At 33.4% G+C, this 25,205-nt stretch overlaps 1 protein-coding gene and 1 long non-coding RNA gene across 9 annotated transcripts; one reads left to right on the top strand and one right to left on the bottom strand.

Annotated features, from left to right (window-relative positions):
* The first annotated feature begins 35 nt into the window (after positions 1 to 35).
* Positions 36 to 23,454, top strand: LOC128231910 (tumor necrosis factor receptor superfamily member 16-like). Of its 8 annotated transcripts, none has more exons than XM_052945153.1 (6): positions 36 to 76; positions 11,494 to 12,118; positions 16,072 to 16,236; positions 17,373 to 17,517; positions 18,297 to 18,381; positions 18,915 to 23,454. In XM_052945153.1, exons 2-6 carry the CDS (start codon positions 11,695 to 11,697, stop codon positions 18,957 to 18,959), a joined length of 864 nt encoding a protein of 287 aa, XP_052801113.1. In that variant the 5' UTR covers positions 36 to 76; positions 11,494 to 11,694; the 3' UTR covers positions 18,960 to 23,454. The 8 variants fall into 8 exon arrangements, with proteins under 8 accessions (XP_052801113.1, XP_052801116.1, XP_052801118.1 ...); XM_052945156.1 differs by having other exon boundaries at positions 47 to 208; positions 11,676 to 12,118; positions 18,300 to 18,381; XM_052945158.1 differs by having other exon boundaries at positions 51 to 208; positions 11,733 to 12,118.
* LOC128231912 (uncharacterized) lies at positions 1,299 to 8,596 on the bottom strand. Its single transcript, XR_008260464.1, has 3 exons — positions 4,582 to 8,596; positions 3,867 to 3,938; positions 1,299 to 3,246 (listed from the first exon to the last, which is right to left on the bottom strand). It is a non-coding gene; the product is annotated as an uncharacterized LOC128231912 (long non-coding RNA).
* Positions 23,455 to 25,205: the final 1,751 nt, after the last annotated feature.

Raw genomic sequence — 25,205 nt, 5'->3', positions numbered from 1 at the left:
TATATCCGAGGCCATATATATATCTTGATACTAGCCGAGGAGTTCCGATTGACGAAAAAGGGTTATTTGCGCGAAAGTAAGATTGGAATAATATATTTCAAATCGAATTAAGGTCATAGTTTGGACCTTATACTCCCAAAGGATGGTTATTAAGCTTTTCCAAAGATTTGGGCGAAAATAAGGCTATACGGTGGCGTATAGGTAGCATGTATGTATGCTGTTTTGACTCGTTTAAACCAACTGCGTAATTCGTTTAAATGACTAATGTTGGCAAAAATAAGACTGTATTGGTTAAATACAGTTGTTTGGGGTATTCCGGATCTTGGTTAGGCCCGGATCAAAGCAGGTGAAAACAATCAATTATAAAAATTGTAATAAAAATTGTCCTAAACAGTTAGTTGATATTTGAAGAGTTAACCTTTTTAAAGAATTCAAACGATTATTTGTTTACAAATTGCGACTTTCATGACCTATTTTTTGCGTCAGACAATCGGACATGCGCGGTCGCAATCGTAACAACTCGGCCATCTCCGGCAAGCTTCGAGATAGACCTCGTAAATAGTAGTAAGGATATACGAAAGTGCGATGCGGCTGCCGGCGATTAACACCGTTTTCAATCCGCGTAAAGAAGGCCCATTGTAACAACAAGGAAATGGATTGTGTTAAATTAAATGTGCTTGTTTAAGAGAAAATATTTATTGTAACCTCAAAAAATGTTCGTTTTATGAATATTTAGATGTTTTCTTATAGTTGAAGCACTCTGTTTCCTCTAGAAAAATCGTGAGCACACAGAAAATGTACTTGACAGTCACTGAAATGATCATACGGTTCATGGCATGCATGAATCATTACATCGGATTAAATGCACGCATGGACTAAATGTCAACATTTTCTCAACAGTTATAGGAATACCCTATGCAATGTAAGTTTTAAGTCATACTTTGCCGTGTTATTTCTCACACCATGCCTTGCCATTAAAACAACATTACTATTCTGTAAAATCATTGATTGCATTGTCCAGAGTTTTGAGGGTTGTGGTAGGATGGTTGTGAGCTTGGCACCCAGTCAACTTTACCAGCTGAAATCTATGCATGCCTTTACTTCAGCAATATTGGGTTTGGGCTGCAGATTTTTTTTGTGTAAACAGTTCTGTGGGGTTGGGGTGGGGCGTTGACTATCCACGCAGTAAGCTCAATTGTTAGAGTACCAGTACAACGTTCATGTGGATATGCACCAGACAATTGTAACCACGCCCCCCCCCCCCCCCAGGTCTGGGGAATAGTGGGGACTTTGACTTTCAGTACAGCCAACCCCGGCTAAAATCCCCAACCTGCGCGGACGATCCAATGGCAAAATCCCCCCCCACACCCCAGGGACTCTAGGTAAGGTCCATTCCCCTCTATATTTTAAGCGAAGATAAAACCACCTCATTCACCCAGCACTGCAGGGCCACCTGATAGGTAAAAATACGGCCCATTTCCCCGGGTTAACCCCAGTATTCCCCCGGACCTTGGGGGGGGGGGGGGTACAATTGACTGGTGCACTAAGTCGACAGAACTTGTCTTAAAATTGTATTTGTTCAAGGCAGATGATGCTTCACTTTACCTCCTAGGCTGTGGATAAAACCCACTCATTAGAAGTTTACTTACACATTATATTTGTCTTAATCTATAATTATTAGTCTCAGTATCTTTGAGTAAATTGTCATTTTTTTATTAAAAACAACAACACCAAAAGAGTAACTGATAAGATACTCAACTGATTCATTTTTTTGTTAATAAAAGCCTTAAACAAATATTAGATCACTCCACCAAATGACTCTTTTATGTCCAACTCCATAAAATGCATACAAGAATAATTACAGTTTGGATCAACATGTCTCTTAATTTTATTTTTAATATTAGTAAAGTAATAACAGAGCCATCTGTATGCAATCCAATGTAAAATTAATGATAAATTAGGTTTTGCTCCCATTTTTACTTTCATTTCTGTGCCAAGCCCTTTTAAGTGCATTGAGTCGTTTGGGAGACTTCACAATATTTCTGGCATTTTATTTTAATCCCCATATATGGCTTTAAGTTGCCATACAAATTTAAGTCTTCATTACAAAAAATACTGTATGTCTCCACTTTAACCATAAACACACAATGAGAGGACTATTTAAAGCATTACCATGTGTCAGAATTATAGATCTTTCTTTGCATTTTATTTGTCTAAATATATTACCGGTCTCTTGTGCCTCTTTGAGTACTTGGCTTGACAGTTTGGTTTTTAATACATTGTTTTGAATGTTTTATTTGTACACAACAATGATGATGATGATGATGACACTATGCTATGCCAAAACCTCAACACATTTTCTTCAAACAAAAAAGGACAGTCATTCAGAATAACTTTTATTACATCATTTGAGAAAATAAACTCATACAATCAACGAAATAAACATGCATCTGTAAAATCACAAGTCATGTTATGTGTTCGTTAAATTTAACTTAATAAAGAAAATAAATATTGGTTGCAGTAAGCAATTCGCATCACTTCTAATAAACATTCCAACAGACTGAAAAATAAATCAACACAAATGGAAAAACTGTTTGCAAGTCAGCTAGTATCTTATTTTATGCCTTATCAGATTGCTATGCAAGCTGGAAGCTTACAAAATCACTCTTAAGTCTGTTGCCTAAGTAGAAACAAGTATGGGCATCCTTTTCCTGAGGTCAAGAGAAAGTATCTTGGAGGTCTTGAACTCACAACCTTGAATTTGAGACTTATCCTCTAGACCACTTTCACCTTTTCACATTTTAAAGAGCCCAGTTTACAATATGGCATTTGAAAGGATGTGCCCTATTAACGGATTTTCTGAAGTCTTAAAAATTGAACTGAACAAAATAGTTCTCCTTCATTTGGTCTGCCGATGCCATCTGTTTCTGTTTTTGTAGTTATCTTCCCTCCATAATATAGGAAAACACTTTAAGGGTAGATAAATCCTTTACCATATTACCCTTTTAAAATATATGTTCGGATTTATTTAATAATCACGGACCAACAGATGACGTTTATCTTCAACTTCACATCAGTATGTAAGTCATCAAATATTTGAGATGACAAGATGTTCTACTGAATGCTTTGTTTCCATCTTGCACTCATTTTTGCAAGGTAGGCGTTGCAGTTGTGTTAGATGATTTCCATGCATTGCAGGTCAATCCTCATACAATGGCATTTTTGATTACATTCGGATTCCAGTGCCTGAAATAGAAAACAGAAAATACAACAATAATAGGAATTATATCTTCAAATCAATTATTTTAAAAGCCTTACAACAACAGAAAAGTATTCACAAAACATTAACTGCAACGCCAATTTAAAGCTGCATCCTCACAGTTTTACTGTTCTGACACCTTTTTTATTTTTGTCTTTAAACGAGCCAACTGGCAATTATTGTGCAAATGTAGATATTAGACTGCTGACATAATATCAGATCACAGTCTTTCACAAGTTTGAAAATTTGGTAAAAATTCCTCCAACTAGTCATATAAGGTCACACATAATATAACAGATTACAATTGTTTGGAAAATATTTTTTTGCCATTGCTTTAAGCCATATAATTAATTATATGTGTAAATTTAATTTAATTACTCCTTTGGGCTTTTGAAGAATGACCAAGAAGAACTGTCAATCTGTGAGAGAGCAGCTTTTAGCTCTGGACTACTGGTAAATGTTTAAATTCATCTACAATGTTGATATTTTAATACTGTCAATCCTTGTTGGTTAATTGTACAAACATGCAGGTACTTTTGGGCTTAAACCAATAGGATACTTGACTGTTAAATTATTGTCCGAATTTCGAAAATCGCACAGCCATTACCTCATCTGCCTTTTTTCATTAGAACAAGCTGGGAATCGAGAGTCAGCTGCACCCCTGGTACCATACTCTTCTCTGAAAATGACAATAAGATTAAAATTTAAATGTCTGCATTTCATTGGCACAGTAATAATGTCAGCATTTTTCAATGTTTCTGCATCACCACCACTGGTGGATATCATAGAATTTAGTCTTGAAAGAAATGTGTGCTGGTTCATGCGTTCAAACTCATTTTGTTAAACCAATAGAATGAAGATCTAATTTATTTAGAGAACTATATTAGTGAACAGGGCCGAGGCATTCAATTGTGCCATTACATTAAGTTGTTCAATACCAACACTCACGGACATATAAACCATACATCCTTGGTTAAAAGAATGTAAATTTTAATTATAAAAAATAAAGTTAATGATATGAAATGTATGAGATAAATACACTGAGAAAGAAAGTCTAACCTATTATCGATCTAAGTAAAGTCAGATTCAGACTTATTTGTTATTAAAAAAAAATCAAATAGAATAGTTGTTTTATTAATTTTTGCCACTTATCAATGGAGCTTCAAAATTGCTATTTACTATATTAGAATCTGTCAAATGAAAGAAGACTTTACCCCACCCACTAAGAATTAATGACATTTCCAATTAGTTTCTCATTAGGGCTCTTTTAAAACTATTTTTATATTTTATTAAAATACAATAAGTATAAAAATAACACTTACACACAAATAAGTGGTAAAAGTTCGCTCCTCATTTTGTCTTTGGACTAACATATCTGTTGGTTGTTTGAACATCTTCTTGGTCGGCCATGATGGACTATTTTCTTACGACCCGTCCCGGAACAACCTATTTTCGACCACAACCTATTTTCGACCGCCTCCTGAAAATGTGTAAAACACTTCTATTTTGCGTCACTTCCGGTAAAAATAAGCTCCAATTGTTAACCATAACAGTAGAACTGTCAGAAAACTTCATTTGAAAAAGAATGGGAATGGAAGTGTTAAAAAAAACTTCAGTTATACTTGAAACAACACCAATTTGTCATTTTTAATTAATGCCAAATTAGACCCTTCGTTTAAAATGATTTCACATGTAAAATACTTCTTTAAAATCGTGTTGTTTTGGTTTGCCAGATCTTATATATCTACCAAAGCCTAAAACCTATGCCCTATCGTTTTCTTAGTATAGTGCACAACATTAAAAGCGCATCAAAATATGGTATGTTGCTTATTCTAAAATAAATGAAATTTATCTACAGGTTACTATATTGAATTGCATTTGGGCGCTCAGTTACCATAAACTTATACATATTGCAGCCTAGGCAGGTCATATGAGGCTCATTCAGAGTTGGACCAGTGATAACAAGGTTCATGATGGGTGAATTTATCATTTTATACCATTGTGAAAGCCATTAGAAGGGATTATGCATTCCTTTGCCTCTCTTGTGGTGATAGGTAACTAAAAAGTGTCTGTATGGCAAATATGTAAATATTTAATTACTATTTCTTAAAATAAAATACATTAAACAGTCTAAACATGTTATACAAATTAAAATAAAAAATATTGTGCACAAACTTTTGTTGCGAAGTATAGTTAAAGGTCATGGTCGAAAGCATGTTGTATCTAGGTCAAATACAACATGTGACAGCCGCCATTTTGGATCCAAAATGTAAACAACAGACGATTGAAACAGATTTTATTTTTTTTGTTTTTTGAAAGATGAATGATTGCTTTAAATGGTACACACAAACATTTATTTTTTATTATCACTTATTTATGATTAAACTGTAAATAATCCTTAGGCGGTCGAAAACCCGTTGTTCCGGGATATTATATCCGAGGCCATATCTTAATACTAGCCGAGGAGTTCCGATTGGCGCGGTCGGCCCAGTTGTCTATCCTTAATTATTGCCTGCTTCGAGGCCATCACAATTATTAATGTCGTTCACGTTGTCGTGATATTTTTTTAAACTTTTTATGTCATAAAAGGAATGGCAATATTACTATATTATAGTATATTCGATACTTTTGTAGGAGTCTATCATTTTAATGCAACGTTTATAAATACGTTGAAACTGTTGTCTATCACAGATTATTTAGCATGTCGAATAGGCTACTGAGCAAACAGATTGTGTGTTAAAAGTATCCTGATTATGAAACTGTTGTCCGCATCTTTAAATGCTCTATAATATGTACTTTTAAAACGAAGTTTTAGTGTCTATCAAAGAAATATTTTAATTAATATTTGTGTATGTCATACAAAAATAATCCTTTCATATACCATTTCTTTTATAGACATTTGAAGGTACATATTAACAAAATCAATTGATATATATTTTTGTGTGATATATTGATTTTTGCATCATAAATATTCTTTGATAATATAAAGAAAAGTATATTGATCAAACAAGTGGCTATCAGAAATAAATTGAATTGGCTTAAATTGCCAATCAATAATTTTTGCTCTCAGTCTGGAGTCTATCACAGATTGTTGCCAGGCACATTGAAGTATTAAATGAATATGCACAAGATCAATGAGCAATTGCAATGATCAACTGTTAACGCAAGCAGTTCCAGGGGGGGGGGGGGGGCACAACCGGCACATGCCCAACCCCTAAAATCGTCAAAGTTTGCTTTCTATTTCAAAGGAGTGGAAATTAATTAACTACTCCTTTCAAATGTCATGTGCAGGCGACGTGAACTCATAAAAACAACAAAATCAAACAGCGCAACTTCCTTTAATTACGTCCTCTTGATGTTTCTTCATCCGTAAATAAACAACAGTTTCCTCGCCTTCCAACAATTTCTGATACTGGTGAAAACATATCCATCATCCTTGTGGTATTTGTTGAAAACAAGAAAAGCATACATGCCATAAAACTGAGAAAAAAAAGTATTTTCTCCAGTCTTGTAGCAGAACACAATCCTAGAATATGTGTAAGATATGCCATGAAGTCAATATCACCACTACTTGTATGCCACCGATGTGAAGTATTTTCTTTCTGACTTCTCCACAAATTGCTTTCATCTAGCGGACCCTGGGGGGGGGGGGAGTACGTCCCCTAGGTATGCCCTCTCTAATCCTGAATCCTCCCCTGCTTTTCAGAATTACTTTCATAATCACTATCACTTATTACCTTATTATTAATATTCATTAAACTTATCTTGACGCCATGTGATTGCAGATAAACAATGGTTAAATGAACAATAATGTCCAGTATGGAAGATTCATTTTATAATAGAAAATAAATAAGATATATATATTAAGGAAAGAAAACACTTCTTATGATAGACAATATTTGTTTATGTAAATGATACACACAAAAAATATTCTTATGATTAACATTAAGAAAAAGAAAAACATTTTCATAATTGACACTATATCTAATTTCTTTGATAGACAATTACAAAAATCTCGTTTTCACGATAGACAATAAGAAAAATTATTTTTGAAGATATTATTGATAAAGAAATAAAGAAGCAGGTCAGATTATAATTAGTGATAGACTACGGTATGTGTAACCTACATTTGAAATGATAGTTTATTTAGTTGTATCATCTATCAATATTTTTTTAATAATATCATGAAAAAAATCTATAAAATTTGTCTATTTAGAAAACTAGTTCTACAAATTGTGTATCACAGCAACTATTTTCTTATTGTCAATTATGAAAACACTGTCTACTAATATCATGAAAAAAAGTAAAATGCAAAATGAATTCAAAATATTGACAACAAAAAAGTGAATATCATTAAAATAATTGTGATAGCCTCGAAAAATATTGATAACGACAACATCAATGACATTAAAATAAATGTGATGGCCTGAAAGTTAGAGGCCATCACAATTATTTTAATGCAATTCACATGGCCGAAAAGTGCTTGTGTACTTGAATAAGTAAATAATGTGTCTGTGATAGACTCTGGACCACAGGTATCTGAATCATTGTTTGTCACTAAAATGTTGTTTCAAACCATTTTGGGTACATGCAATGAGATAAACAACACATCTGAAGACATTTAATGTCTTTGATATACAAAAAAGAAAAAAAATCCACTTTAAAATTTTGTTTGAGGCTGACATTTTCCTGACAGCGCTCAGATGTTTCTGATCAACCTCCAAAGAAGAGTATTTGACCCATCCAAGCTTTTGTGGCTCACATTCAAGCCGGTACAAAGATGTTAAATGTACATGTCAATGACATCATCTGGGCGCTTGTCGGTAAAATGGCCGGCTGCCTACGAAATTTAAAGAGGATTTAATTTAAAGACTGATACAGTTGTTTCTAACATTGTGATGTTAGTCTTTTTGTGATATTAAGGAATGGAATAAATTTATCTGTACTCTGAAGCATAAAATAACTTCAATAGGTCTGTGATTAGTACTGTTTACACGGAGAAAATTGAAGATTTGAATTTGCTGTACTCTTTCCGACTAAAGAAAAACACGAGAATTGGACATTGAATTATGCTTGTTTGTCTAAAGACAATATAGTTATACCAACATATCGAACACCATTTTAAAGGTAATTGACTCTTCTTTCCATTATTTAGAAATGGATTGATTATATGTTGGTTGAGAAATTTGCATAAAACTGGACTCTACCGTGAAATCGGGTAAGTTTGAGTTACATACCTTGTTTCTTTTTCGTATATCAAAGACGCTTAATATCTTCAGATGTGTTGTTTATCTCATTGTATGTACCCAAAATGGTTTTAAACAACATTTAAGTGACAAACAATGATTCAGATGCCTGTGAGATAGAAAATAGCTTCGACGGACATTGCGCACTCGCTCTTTACAAAGTACGGGAAAATTATGGCGTTTCAATGAAAACATCGGAGTCTTACCAGTAAGTATTGTTTAAATGCATCATATTTATACATCAAAATGTTCACAAATTATGTCCTTTATGACCCAAAATAAGCCAATATATATCGGCCGCCTGTGTAAATTGCCACATGTTATGATATTGATCGTTCAGGTAGTTACGGATCACGTGACTCCCTAATTGATACTCAATGGGTGATTTTCTCAAATGTATTTTGAGCTGTCAAACAGCTTTTATGTGTTGTATTTTTTTTTTAAATGAATATTTATGCTTATTTTCATTTTAATGTTCAAGAGAGTTATTTGAATGATCATTTTGACATATCCAGGATACATCTATGATAGTTTTGCTTAATGGAACTTTGGATTGAAAATTTTAAGCTTTAAAATACTTGAACTTAGTATTGTGTCTTGAATACATGTAATTTAGTTGAATTGTTATTTTCAGAAATGGGAAAACCAAAACATCAAAGCCCAGCTGTGAAGAAAGCTAGATGTATTATAAAGAAATACCAAAGTGGAGCCCCCGGGAAAGCCCTGAGATGTAGGCGAGCCATTATCGCAATCGAAAAAAAAGGTAAAGTCTATAAGAAAAGCTTCAGAACTTTATGGTGTGTCCTATGGTTATTTACACAGGCGGCTTTCTGGAGAAGTTGATTTAGTTGATGTTTCTAATAATTACCAGTACATCTTGCACATTAATATTTTGTTCATCTGTAACTGCCTTGAAATTGATATACATGTACATTTGTAAGTATAGTGAATCTTAAAAACAAATACACTTATCCTGTTTTGTGATATTCAAATTCAATTTCCTACTAAAAACATAAAATTTAGTGAATATACCTAATTTAATATTGATCAATTAAACACTTTCTGTTTCAGGTAAAAACCAGTGAGCCAGTTCCTGGTCCTTCAGGCACAACTGATGCTACTTTGTTGAAGACCATTGTGTTGGAGAAAAGTGTTATTAAGGGATACCATGTCTACAAGATCAAGCCACCTATTACGGATTCGCCTACTAAACTTAGGGTGGACTGTGAATACACTAACATTGTAGACAAAGAGGCATGTCTTTTGTGGCTGCCAGACCTTGAGACATTTAATGAACATATTCATGACATGGTTACAGACCAAAGTAGACAATTGAAATTATCCGACATTGCCGGCCTTCCCATTGGTCATGTACCAAGAACATTAGCAGGGTTTTTCAGAAGTGTTCTTGACGAGGAGAGAAGTATTTACGCCATTACAACTGGTGAACCGTGTCCAAGCTTTCCTCCCTGGCCAGCACTTAACGAGAAAGGAGGGGGTGCTGTTATCCCATGCTCCTATTTCATCTCGTGTCCATCAAGAACATTTGAAATGTCTGTCTCCCTGTTGCGCTCAGCATTTGAAACAATGCAAGAAGGTTCAGCTATGAACGTGTCATTTATTTAGTAAAAGAACAGTTGTTTAATTGATGCTTAATGATACAGGGTAAAATCTTCCAAGTGTGCGTTATCATGTTTTTTAAATGTGATTTTTTATATAAGTCTAGTCAAACTTTGATTCGTTTTGTATACCTGGTATGTGATGTTATAAGTGTGAGTACTTGTTAATTGATGCTCTATGATACAGGGTAAAATCTTCAAGTGTGTAACCATGTTTTAAAAATGTGATTTTATAAGTCTAGTCAAACTTTGATTGTTGTGTACATACCTGGTATGTGATGTTATGAGTGTGAGTATTTGTTAATTCCTGTGTTATAACTGGAATCTTAATGAATGCATGTTCTAAAGTTGTGTTAGTTTGTTATTTAATGCTATTTAATGCTAGCATGTATGTTTAAAATACAATCTAGTTAATTCATTGTTCTCTTTTAAAATGCCCGCTTTGTTAAATTTGAATATGGCATGTCCACAAGGCATATATAGGAATACATTGATTAACTGGTACAAATGTATGCCCCAACTTCTTAATTCAATGTGAAACACATTATATACTTCTAATTTAGTGAAGTGTAACCCTTTGACAAAGTTGTATAACTACTTTGAGAACACCCATACTTTGATCCGAAACTGGCCAAGGTGAACCGGAAGTAACCAAATTGGTGAGGTTATTCAAGCGTGTAAATATCAATAAAAGCCGTAACATTTTGTTACAAACAAGTTTGGTTCAACTTAGGAATAGTTTGTCCTTCATGTAATATAAAAAATATAATTCATACCAATGGGTTTGAACTAAAAATACGCGAAAAGGTTGTTACTGATCCGGAATACCCCAAATTACTGTATTTACGGTGGGATAGAGGTGACATATGTGTTATTTTTCATCTTGTTAAAACAACTCACGTATCTCGTTAAATGACTTGTGTATTTCGTTAAAACGACTTAATTAGTAACTGTTTAACCGTTGTTTACTCTGGGCTTGTATTCATAAAACATCTTAAGTCATTTCATTACTTAAGTCAATTTCCTAAATTATTCATAGTCTAGTTAAAAGAAAAAAATAAGTGTTGTTAATATGAAGTATGTCATTGGAATAAAATTATTGTCAATTATATTTTAGATACGATGAAAGTATTGCATCATATGCTTAGTGATATTATAAGTTAACTTACTTACGTCAGGATATGACTGAAGGTGTTACGGATTTCCGTAATTTTAGTCTTCTCAGTGGTCATTTTTCCAAATCGTGTAAATCCGGTGAGTTTTTCCGGGGGGGGGGGGGTACCCCATCATCAACATCGCGATCTACTCAAAATCGAAGACAAACCAAAGTTGTTAAATTTACTGGTTCCGAATTTCGTTCTATAAATAGCGTTGCCAAGTGTAGTAAAATTCTGTCGGCGGTATCAGCCGAACGTTTCGGAAAACTGTCGTTTCATTTCGTAAAAAAGCATTGTCATTCCGATGTTCTCCGAATAACCTCGGCAGTTTCCGCGCCAACAAAAACTTGGATGGCGGAATAAGCCGGTTTTCGCCGAATATTTACCTCATTAGTGAATAATCCATTACCAAAATGGCACGTGTGATGATACGAATAACCATTGCCATAAGGCTGATTGAAGCCACAACAGAAAATGTGACACAGTTTGATGACCATTATTATTCAATAGAATTTAACCGCGAAATCATCCAGTGTAAAATGTGCCCCCCTGGAACTTTCTGGATTGAAAACTGTAGTCAAGACGGTGGCCAGACAGTATGTCAGGACTGTCCTGATGGACGCTTTATAAAGGACTACAATAGAGCAATTTACTGTAAAAGATGTACGGAATGTAAAGGGACTTATAAAGAATCTGGTGAAGTAGTAGCGGATTCGTGTACACGATTTCAAAACACAAAATGTATTTGTAAACCGGGGTATTGGAGAGAAAATGGAATAGTCGGTGATTGCCGAGAAGTATCGCCGTGTTTGCCCGGATTTGGCGTGAAAGAATTGGGTATGTACATACAGAGCTCCCTGTATTTTATATAATGATCCTAAACGCAGAACTTAATCGAACTTCATCGAAATACCACTCAACGCTAACATTGTACCTCTCCTTTGTCCCCAAAAGAGAGCATAATTATAACATTGCACTGTCCATCCATCGGTGAGAGTCCAATTTTCCTTTACGATTTTTTTTAATTTGCACATGTGTTCAGTACATAAAGATAAAGTGCCATGTGCAAGATCCGTATTCCGTCCTCAAAGGTTGAATAGGTCATACTTTATATATACAGGTTTATCATTATGTAATGCTGATGACGGTAAAGTTGGAAGGTAGTTGGTAGTTTGGGATACGAATATTCAACTACCTACTAGTTGCCATTTGGGAATTCGAAAAATCAGAGTAAGATGTTGATGTTGATATTAAACTTAACTCGACGATTTCTAGTCGGTTATTCGCGAATATCCAACCACCAACCAGTTGGTAGTTGGGGATTCATATTGTTTTCTTCTTATTTCATGGTTAAAAGGTACACATGAACAAACAAACAAGCCAATTGTATGTTCATGCATCTACACATATATTTCTTTTTGGCAAAATTTTGGCTTTTTGGTTTAATTCACCTGTATTCGTACATTCGCCAATCGGATATTCGACCATTTCCATTCCATCATTCGCGAATATTCAACTACCATCCAGTTGGGGATTCAGATTTTTGTGTCTTTTTTAGGGTTAAATGGTACACATGTAAAGAAATCAAACAGTGTTTGGGGTTTTATTTATGTATACATACGTATCTTCGTAACGAACACTGTTTTATTTCACTTTTGTTCATGTTTTTGCCAGTCGGATATTCGACCAGTTCCAGTCGATTATTCGCGAATATTCAACAACTAACCAGTGACAGTAGTTGGGGATTCAGAGCATGTCTATATATAAAATCAAACGCCTTATGTTTGTTTATGCACGTACACATATGTATCTCGTAACAGACACTGTTGTAGTTCAATTTTATTCGTATATTCTACAGTCGGATATTCGACCATCTCCAGTCGAGTATTCGCGAATATTCAACTACTTACCGGTCAGTAGTTGGGGATTCAGATTATGGCTATATATATGGTTTTAAAGGTCACATATGGAAAAATCGACCGCCAAATGTTTGTTTATGTATGTTCACAAACATATCTACGTAACAAACACTGGTTTTATTCATTTATGTTCTATTGATTCCGGAGTAATGGACAACCTGGTTTCACTATGTATGGAAATAATAACAACACTTGTTTGAATTGAAATAAGGGCATTTATTCTAGAATGCCGGAAGTTTAAAGTTATTTTTCCATATCTGGACAGCTAAAAACCGCCATAATATAAGAACAAATATAAAACATAAAAACAGAAGGAATAAGAAAAAAATATATCAAAAAGTGAGGTGAGCCAATAATGTATTACGTTGTAGGAGAGGAGGAGGTGGTTTTCCAAATTTTTTAGCGTGGTTCCGCTTTGAATCTGAACGAAGAGTGATGGAATAGGAGTGCCTTGATTGGCTGATATTAGTCACGTGGTTTAAAGTTTCGGTCACATGATTTAAGACGATAAGACAATTGGCTCTGATTAATATCAAACAAAGACATAAATACTTGTATATGTTTATAAAATTCATTTATTCGCCAGTCGGATATTCGACCATTTCCAGTCGGTTATTCGCGAATGTTCGACTACAAACCAGTTGTTAGTTGGGGATTCAGATTACTTTCTTTTTCATGGTTGCAAGGTACACATGTAAGGAACTCATGCAAATAGTTCTTATGCTTTTATTCATGTACAAATATGCATCTTTGTGACAAACACTGTTTTAAATCTCTATTTTTCGTATATTCACCAATCGCATATTTAACCATTTCCAGTCGGTTATTCGCGAATATTCAACTACCAACCACTTGCTAGTTGGGGATTCCGATTTTTTTTCTTTTTTTGGTTAAAAGTTACACATTTAAGGAAATCAAACAGTTCTTGTGTTTTTATCCATGTACACATATGTATCTTTGTGACAAACACTGGTTTTATTCACTATTGTTCGTTCATCCGCCAGTCGGATATTCGACCATTTCCATTCGGTTCTTCGCGAATATTCTACTAGCCAGTTGGTTCTTCGATTATTGCCAGTCGGTTATTCGCAAATATCGAACTACCAACCAGATGTATTATTAGTCATGCACATATTTGTATCTCCATAAACTTGGAGATGTTTTATTCCCGGGATCGTATAAGAAGTGTCCTCCTTGTTGTTGTAATTACATTTCCTTTTTTGTCCAATGCGCTATGAATCGGATGTAAGTAGGTTTATCATTCAAGGTATCTGATAAGCCCAACGGCTGGCTCTTAACTGAGACATGTTATACTACCGTTGAACACCGCTTTTCCGAACACCGTTTATCCGAAATTATCGCTATTTCGAAATTATTTCTCGGTTGTTTAACTAAATTTTTAATCTTAAATCCGAAATAATCGCTATTCCGAAATAATCGCTATTCCGAAGTAAAATTTACGGTTCCGATTTGGTATGTACACAGATATTTATCAATTATTATTTCAAACTCGATCGTGTCATAATTGTTCACACCATACTGCGAATGCACTCAGGCATCGGCTTGAGGTGACAAAGGAGCACAATTTGCGCTTGTTAAAGAGTAATTGGTAATGTGTTACCGTCATTGTTATCTTCACGATTTTTTTATTATTAAATATGCCACATTACACGACACAATTAATCACATACACACGTAATGTTTATTATGTAATGCTTTTTTAAGAAGTGAGAGTGATGCCCATACATAAAAGAAAAGACATTTTATATCGTTAAACAAACTGATAAAAGAAAAGACCAAAAAAAGGAGAGATCAATTTTTAACTTAAAAGAATAATAAATATTAACAAGTAAATAAAGCATCTATAATTTACTAAAAATAGAAAGAAAAAACGACTGTACTAGAGGGTGTTGCTTAAACGTAATTTTTCTTTTAATACATGCCATTTTTGCTCGTAGACTGTTAATTTGTCATTCATGAATGCAATTTCATGTTCGATTTTGTATCGCAAACCTATGTAGTTTTTGAATGCTGTAAAAGTTGGCGTAATATCTCTAAGCTTCATAAAGTATATAAAATATTTCAACAACACAATCAAGAAATTAATGAGACGACTAAAATTCGATTTTCGAAAAAATCCAAACCTTATGGTTTTAATATGTAGACAAAATGGGATATTTATTGACAAGAATAAGGTTATTAAGATGTTCCATTGTCTCTATATATTGATTATATTCTGAACAGAATTGGCATAAGCTGGAGTTTGTGGGATTGCATTGATATAGGTATCTGTTTGTTGCTATAAGTCTATAAATGAATTTTGTACTGGAAGGTTCTTATTGTTGTATCTATGGTACATATTAATGACAATGTAAATATTCCACATATTTGTCTCGAAAATTGTTCCTAGAATTTGATTCAAATTATCTTCTTTAGCATGGTTTGCTTTAAGGGGTTTTATTTGTATTGTATACTGAATTTTATTCGTTTTTTGATAAGTATTTTCAACCTTTTGAACAAGTGAGACTATGTCATGATTTAAAACTGATTCCCCTTTCAATTTAGGTTTTATCTTACTCGGTATACTAGCCGTCTAAGCTGGTAATACTTGAGGAAATCAGAATTGCCTATGGTATAAAGATGTTTTATCTCGTCAAATGTATAGAATTCTTTTGATCTGTAATAAAATATATGTCGAACAAATTTGATACCTTTTTCATAACATTTATGATAGTATACACTTTGTTAGTATTTCTCTTCATCTATAATTCGCGAACGCTGTTATTTTCTGAAAAATAAATTGTTGGGTCACTACGATTTCGAATTAACGGTGTTCAACTGTACGTTCAACTAAATGCACACTACTTACAGCGAAAAGTCACAACAATACAACATGCGAGAGATGTGTTAACGGGAAGACCTTCTCCAACATCAGTTCCAAGGTAACGCCATGCCAGAACTGTTCACTCTGTCTGGAGGGATGGATGCAGAAATCTCCTTGTACCGAAACTGTGGACACTGTGTGCATTCCAAATGGTGATTTACTATTATAGATATATGTATTTACATTAGGATCGTTTAAGGTTATCGGCTTGCTTGTTCTTCGAAAAGGGTTTACGTTATGTCAAACGATGGCTTCGTCCTCATATGTGCATCCTGCTGAATTTTAACTATGGCCATAACTAAAAAATGATAATAAAAACTTGGTACAAATATTGCCATAGACTGAGTCTAGATAATAGAAATTATACACACATTTATAGCAAGGTCTATAACTTCGTCTGTAATAATGTTTAATTAACTCCCTTTGATTGACTTAGTTACAGACAAGTGTTAAGAGTTCGCCCTGTAGCGCTCTTGTTCTAAAATTGAGCTGCCTGAAATTTCAATTAGGTTTTGCTGGCGAGAATATTAAAAAATGACTTTAAACAGTTTTAGCCTCACATTCAATGATTGACTGCTATTTTTGTTTCTTGATATTCATCTCCATTGATATCATATCAACAAGAGATGGTTAGATTTAGCCATCAGCTCATTTGAAAAATCAGGAAAGAGTCATCTTGAACAGTTTTAGAAGTATAATGAAATATTTCTGACCATCCATTAACAAAAAACTCAGCAAACAATCTAAGAAATAAATAATAGACTTAAAATGATGATCTGGAAGTTGTCCCTTCAAAGATGTTGTCAAAAGTATAGCACATTTTATTTTAGAAACTATTCAATCATGTGTTTAAAAAAGATATACCTTAATAGGTGCACACCCACAGATTGACAGTTTTGGTATATATTATATTTTGTCTCAGAATCAGCTTATTTTGGCACCAATGTTTTCAATTCAGTCATATTAGACAACTCACAATAGAACAGATCGCAATTATTTGAAAACAGCCGAATATTTCAATGTTCTTATAGCGTTAATAATGCTTTAATCCATAAAATATCAATTTTCGAACACATAAATGAAAATCTGCAATCTAAAATCTAGTCGGCTTATTTTATTGGTTTCCAGTCATTTACGATAAAAAAAATGCCTTATTCCAAGAAAAAATATAATAAGAAATTTCAATTTGATCAATCTTTGAAGTACACATTTAAAACCAATTATATTTACTTTCATTGTACCGGATACAATATTAATAATAATTAGTATGTCGTTTTTTTTAATTCAGATGAAGTAGAGGAATACAGTGTTGGTCATCATATTGTGGGAGCAATCTGTGGCGTAATATTTGCAGTTGCAATACTTATTGGTATCATCATTGCCTTTTGCTGTCGGGAAAGAACAAATGGGCTTCCTCAAATGTTGCATATCAGGTATTTATTTGGCTTATCACATATATAAACATGCTTTTTAGCTTGTTATTATAACGCACCATTTTCATTTCACTTCATTGCCAAGTGAGATTATGGAAGTAATTTGAGTAGCTTTCATTCATTAAAGAATGAAACCACCATTAATTCCGTCTGAGACTTCCAGATCTCAAAAATATTTTGTGTTTCTTTACTTTATGTTTTCTCTTGCCAGAAGTCAAAATATTCCAAATGTACACACTTCCAGATCTCAAAAATATTTTGTTACAATTTGACCAAAAGAGTTTAATATTGACTAGTATAAATTTTTTTTAGTAAATAAGGCATGACACATGTCCGTCAGCTTACTCAATGCATCCCTCTGAATTTCTCTGTAGACCATAACAGACACTGGTTCCTGGGATTAGGCATAAATACATATGCTAACCAAACACATTATTCTTCAGTGCGTAGCAATTTGTGTTGGCGTCTTTTGTTCAACACATTTGTGTATAATTATTGTGTCTCGTATGTTGCCTAATGTTTGAACATATCATTTGCGTCTGTTTTATAAATACATTATGATAATATAAACCAGAAACCAGAGTTCATTTTTTTAACAGGGCGAGTACTTGTTATTTACGGAAATTAGTGTTGTTTGAGGTTGGGGACTATTCAAATAAATGTTAGCAGTAAATTGCTTAACACTTTATTAAACTGACCATTCTTCAATATTTCATTTGGTGTTTAATATTTTGTCACTAATTAGAGATATTGGACGCTGGATATTTTTTTCCATGTAGCAGGAGAAATGAACAACATCTAGAAAAGACAGACGAACGAGAAAAAAAATTACTACGGTCAAACAGTCTGGATCTTCAAGGAAACGTAAGTACTTTTTAACTATTCGACCCTTTGTTTGGTTATAGTTGTGCCTTGGTTACCGTCAGTGACAGTAGTGTCACTGTTATAGTCGTCTTGCAAAAATCTTAATCGGCTATAACTTGAAAATCAATAAAAATATTAATACAAAAATTGGTACACATATTATATATAAGACACCGGGCTCCTGACTTATACAATTGCTTTGCTTGACTGAGAAAAACAAACCTGCCTGGCATCCGCTTGTAGTGCTTGAATTTTGTACAGTCAGGGCACCTGTTGGTTTAAAACTAGCCATACATTCAAATAACTTCCCATATGATATACATTATTCAAGAATGTAGAATGGAGAACATGAATCTATGATAAAAACCATTGTTATTGAAAATATATGTACATACAGGGCATCTAAATCTGCGTTTAATAAAGCAAGACTTTGTACTGTTATAAATGTACAGATATACAATATTGTTGATTGGCTTAACAGTGTTGTGTCTTCAATAGACGCTGAATCTATAAGTTTAATATTTCAATTTCAGCATATCGGGACAGCAGTTAATGAAACCCCTTGGCAAACCTTATAGAACTGCAGTGTTTAGGTGATCGGACAGTCATTTTAGTGCAGTGCACGAACAGTTTCATTCTATTTCTTAAACCTCTTGGATATTTTATGCTCCGGTAGGTAAAAAAATCCACAAAACATTTCAGCAAAAGAGTTTCAGGGGATATATTAATCACAAACTTTGCATAAATGCTTGTCAGTGAATTATAAAACTAAAATTATGTTCAATAGATGTTGCAGGTATTAAAGCAACTGTGCACCAGATGATCAATTTGCAAGAAAAAAAAAGAAAATTGTCGAAAACTGACATAAACTTGGTATTGATGTGTACAATGCATTGAAACTTACTAACTGAAGTACCACATAGTTTGCAATTTATTTTAGTTTAGCACTTATTTCTTATTTTTCCATTTAAAAAGATACTGGGTAGTAGTATTCATTCCTAATGCCTGATTGGCTAGTCGATGTTATCACGTGATATTACCAAGTTAGGTATATAGCTTAAATATACCACTCGTTAGGAGTAAGCCTTCGTAGCACAGTGGATACAACACTGGACTGCAATTTTGGCGACACGGGTTCGAACCCGGTCTCCGACACACTTTTTTACATTTTGGTACCTTTTTTACAATTGTGATATAAAATACGTAACACATTCTAATAAATAATTGTCCTGAAATTTGTTACAGAATAAACCTTTTTTGGCGCCAATCTGGTGTACAGTCCCTTAAAACTCTAAATCTGTTTGAGCCAATTTTAATCTACTTCTGACAGCCACTGCCATCTCCATTTGTTTTCGCCAGCTGTTAACTATTGAAACCTGCGGATAGAAACTTCATTGTTTTACTTTTATTGACAGTTTTATGTTTTCAATTTTGCCACTAATTTTAGGTCGTAAGAGTGCATCTTTAAATAGAGTTTTTGCAAACAAGTTTTAAACGCAACTGCATCTTTATTGTATACATTTAGCTACACATACCATTGTCTTTCGCATCCTCTCTGTTATTTTACTTGCCCAAGGCCTAAAAAACAACTAAAGGTTCGGGTTGGCCGACCCAACCTACGAAATGGGCTGATGAAGTGGTTAATTATAATTATAAGTAATGTTTCAATAATCATAAGTTAAACCATATTGTGTGTTTAAAATATCATACAATTTCTGTCTCTTTTCATCAGATTTATACTGGACCCCAGTGGAAATAAATCTTTGGAGTTTATTACTGATATTGCTTTCCCCTTTCTGTGATTTAAATGATATAAAAATATTTTAGTTATTTAATCACTTTCGAGAGCTATGATACAAGGTATATATAAAGACAGTGGTCTGTTGATATAATTATGTAAATGTGTATTGTTAATGATGGTGCATATGAATTTGTTTTTTAAAACACATTTTTTATTTTTTGAATACAAAGTATCATGTTAAGAATTCTGTCCTACTACTGTGTATGGTTGATATTTGTGTGAAGGCAGTATTGTTCTTTCTTTTTTCATTTCTTGTTGTTGATTTTTCTTTTATTAAATTTATATCATGTTCTACCGGTATATATTATAATGTGAAGTGTTTTGCTCAATACTAACATTTTTTATAATTATATTTTTTAAACTGCACTTAGTTTTATCAATATATTTTTTGCCTAAAGACAAAAGCATTAGTAACAGATTGCGAAGCTAGTTTTCACTAAAAGACTTAGTACTGGAATATTGAAATTCATTCAAGCTATGTTGGTTCGTAAAAAACATGGCCGCCAGGGGGCAAGGCTAGTGATAAGAAGAAAAAAAACAACATTTTTTTTGTCCAAAACCGTCAGGTATTGAGCTTAACACTTTGGTATATAGTATTATCTAGTTGGGCTAATAAACCCATTCCTATATTCCTTTAAAGCTTGTTTGTTGCTTTGATGTTAACAATGCTGATAGGTGCATAACACATTTTCCTTATAAAAATTGCTACAATTAAGGAACTAGGAAGATGCGATGATATATTTATGCATCTAAACGATTCATGTGTGCTTAGTTATTAGTGATTGTGGCAGGTACCCAATGTATAGATATAATCTTATGAACGTTGTGTCAAATACTAGCAATACGGAAATAATTGAAATATATTTGTTAAGAAATGTTATATAATGATGCAAAAATTGCATTGAAGAATTAACTGGGTAACAAAAATATGTGTGTGGCTTCAATCCAAAGGTTTTGCTACGTCAAATTGCTTCTTAAATGTTTTTTGTTCCGTATGTCATTTTAATCTGAAATATGAAAACTGTGTAGGTGTGCCATCCGTAAGAACAACTAGATATGGACAGAGCTCTTTTTTAGGCCAGCTAGGTAAAAAAGAAATAAGGTTCTATCAAAATTACATGGAATTTAGAAGGCTGGTCCGCAATTGGACATGTCCCTTAATGTGCAAATATTCTTTTATAATTTAAAAATAAAAAGAAATTGAGAATTATAACGAGTTTCACTGAATATATTTTATCCTTAAGTCTCCACGGAAAAGAAGTTTTGTTTTCAGTTGGATGGCCACACCCACTAGACAAGATGTGGCATATTTTTTTCGGCAAGTATTTTAGGTGTTACAACTTGGCATTTTTAAATAACATTCTTTCACAATGGTTGGTGCTGATATTGTCAGGACAGTGGCCGGGTAGAGATTTAGATGTAGATGGTTACCTATAGATAGGGATTGACCCAATCATGGGAGCAACCATGCCTTTTTACGCTACTGTTTCTGATAATATCAGCAAAATCTGGTAGTATTTAAATTACATGATAAATAAAATTACTCCTCTTAGCAATACATTTCAAAGATATTTCCTATCAAGCTATATTAATTATGATATTTTTACCAACTACACATCAATGTACCATGCTTTAATTCCCATGTTTATAATGCTACTTACAATACTGTTATTTTAATTTATACGATTATCCTTTAAGTTATACTTGTATACATGCAAATAATAAGGAACAGTTTTTGTAAATACTTGTTCCACTATTTGTACCTATTTTAAACTATGTGCTTTTATTTCAAGGTCATAATTAAGCTCATTGTTATGTTTTTTATGTTATGTATGTTTGTTATTCATGTCGGAAAAATTGGTCATTGAGCTTATGTTTTTTGTTACCCGACTTTAAATAAATATTATTGTATCTTGTAAATAGATTATGTAATATGTATAAACAGGATTGGCATGGTCAAGTTAGTAGCAGTAGAAAACTGTGTACAATTTACTCTGTTGAAAAAATCAACGGTAGATGGTTTAGATATCAGAAGATATATATGTATATAATGTGTCTTTTAGAATTATATAATGTGTCTTTTAGAACTAGCTCCAATGATCTAGACATAGAAAATGGCCGATAGGTCAAAATAAGTTTGTTGAAAATCAATACCATTTTTTGCATGTTTGTATGGCATAATCCAGACGTAGTTAATATTAAGCAGTTTGTACCAAAATTTAATCAGACAGTTATAGACAATTTCATGCAAGAATGGCGAGAGAGTCTACAAAATAATGGTATGTTGACAGTGTATAAACATTTTAAACATAACCTTGAATATGAACAATATCTCGACATTGTAACAAAAAAATCACTGCGTAGCTGTTTAACGAGGATGCGCGTATCTGGTAAAAATATTACGTGTGGAAACCGGACGATATGGACCGCAACGTGTCAATAGAGAAAATAGACAATGTTTATTATGTGTTAATACTTTAATAGACATTGCAGATGTGCTTCATTTTGTTTTAAAATGTGATTGTTACAAATACATTCGGAAACGTTATATAAGCAAGTATTACACAAGTAACCCGAGTATGTGGAAAAAGATTGAGTTGTTCTCATCAAATAAAAGATCGGTGTTAAATCGACTGTGTACTTTTATAAGTAAAGCTAATGAAATAAGAAAGCTTACAAAACCTATTATTGAATTACACTTGTATGCCTTACTAGATAATTAGCTGTATTTATTTTAAATGCTTTTGAAATAAGAAAGACACACACCCTAATCCAGGCCAATTAAGGGAACCCTAAAATGTTTTTTTTTTAATACTGGTCAGTTTCATCAAAATCTTTATTCACTATTAAGGTTATAAACATTATATTATTATCATATTGGTATGCTGAATACAGTTGTTGTCTTATGATTTGTCCATTTGTTTAAGAATTAAATTGATTTTATTTATTTTTCTTAATTTCGATCATGGGCCATTTGCTCGTAATTAAATATGTATATACAATTGGAAGTATTCCCTACAATGGGTATTCAACAGAGGAAATATTTCAAAGTTGATGTATTTAGAAAAGTATATTGAACAATACATATACAGTTGTTAACATTGTGATATAGATAAACCTATTTATAAATAATTAAATATGCTTCGCCATACATGTATACATAAGCTATTGTATTATGTTATGTAATAATTTGATCAAGGGTCATATTGGCTTATTTCAAATATGTAGTGTGTTGAATGTTGCTTTTGATTACACTTTCTTCTTCTTCTTTCTTCTGTTTTTGTTGATATTGGTAAAAGAGTCTAAACATTTTGTAGTATGCATTTCATAAAAGAACCTGACATTATTATTACTTAATGAATACACTTTTGTCCGGAGCAGGACTCAAAACTAAAAAAAAAACTTGAAAGAATTGAATGAAACTTGGAACAAAGATCGATACCAATATGAAGTTGTGCAAAGAATTATTTTTTGATAAAGCAAGGGCACTTCATTGCAATGTTATAAGCATTTACTGAAAAACTGCATAAAGCAACTGATTGAATATTGGTACATATAAGATGAGAATGTGAAGTTGTACACCCTGCAATATTTATTACTATGGGGTTTCATTTCAGATTACTTCTCTTGTTCAGTTTTATTTTAATGAAAATTTTGTCCATTGCACTTACTCAAAAATTGCTTGAAGGAATTGATTATTTAAAAAAAAAAACGGTTGTCCGGTTAGCGCAGTGGTTAGCGCACTCGCTTCTCGCAAAGGCGACCCGGGTTCGATTCCCGTCTGGGCGCATGTGAGTTTGGTCAGTGGTCACAAAGCCGAACAAGTGGTTTTTCTCCGGGTTCTCCGGTTTCGCCCACAATACAAGACCACACTCTCGCGCAACATCGTGCCAACGCGAATGACTTAGTATAAGCTATCATAGCTTCCTTCACAATTGTTGTAAAATATAAAAATGGTTAAAGTAAAAATAAATAGATAGAAACTGATGTGAGGTTATGCACATTGTAAAAATTACAATGCTGGGGCACTTCATTGCAGAATTATCTTGTTTTAAGCTCACCAGAGCACGAAGTAATCAAGGTGAGCTATTGTGATCGGTCTTTGTCCATCGTCCGTTCGTCCGTCCGTCTGTCAACAGTTGCTTAAAAAACATCTCCTCTGAAACTATCTTGCCAAATTCAATGAAACTTCACAGGAAGCTTCCTTGAGCGTCCTTCTACAAAAATACAACAAGGGGTCACGATTGATTAACAACAACGACAACAAAATGGCCGACTTCATGATTTGCTTTAAAAAACATCTCCTATGAAATAACCAGTCCAAATTCAATGAAACTTTATCGGAAGCTTCCTTGGGTGACCCTCTACAAAAATACAACAAGGGGTCACGATTGATCAACAAAAACAACAACAGCAACAACAAAACAATGACTGACTTCCTGTTTTGCTTTAAAAAACATCTCTTCTGAAACTACCACTCCAAATTCAATGAAACTCTACAGGAAGCTTCCTTGGGTGACCCTCTGCAAAATACAACAAGGGGTCACGATTGATCAACAACAACAACAAAATGGCCAACTTCCTATATGCTTTAAAAAACATCTCTTCTGAAACAACCACTCCAAATTCAATGAAACTCTACAGAAAGCTTTCTTGGGTGACCCTCTACAAATTACAACAAGGGGTCACGATTGATCAACAACAACAACAAAATGGCCAATTTCCTGTTTTTCTTTAAAAACATCTCCTCTAAAACTACTGGTCTAAATTCAATGAGACTTTACAGGAAGATTCCTTGGGTAACCTTGTACAATAATACAACAAGGGGTCGCGATTGATCAACAACAACAACAACAATCTGGCCAACTTCCTGTTTTGCTTTAAAAAGCATCTCTTCTGAAACTACCAGGCCAAATTAACTGACACTTTACAGGATGCTTCATTGCATGACCCTCTACAAAAATAGATAAGGGATTGGGATTGATCAACAACAACAACAACAAAATGGCAGACTTACTTTCTT

Source organism: Mya arenaria, chromosome 4 (genome assembly GCF_026914265.1).
Source record: "Mya arenaria isolate MELC-2E11 chromosome 4, ASM2691426v1".
NCBI classification, from domain to species: Eukaryota; Metazoa; Mollusca; class Bivalvia; order Myida; family Myidae; genus Mya; species Mya arenaria.
The sequence above is the reverse complement of the archived record's forward strand: the minus strand, read 5'-3'. Positions and strand labels throughout refer to the sequence as shown.

Excerpts from the sequence above, each read along its gene's own strand:
- LOC128231910 (XM_052945153.1), top strand. The coding sequence starts at position 11,695 with ATGGCACGTGTGATGATACGAATAACCATTGCCATAAGGCTGATTGAA. Across the intron at positions 12,119-16,071 it reads ATTTGGCGTGAAAGAATTGG|CGAAAAGTCACAACAATACA; the intron begins GTATGTACATAC and ends CACTACTTACAG. Across the intron at positions 18,382-18,914 it reads GTCTGGATCTTCAAGGAAAC|CATATCGGGACAGCAGTTAA; the intron begins GTAAGTACTTTT and ends TTTCAATTTCAG.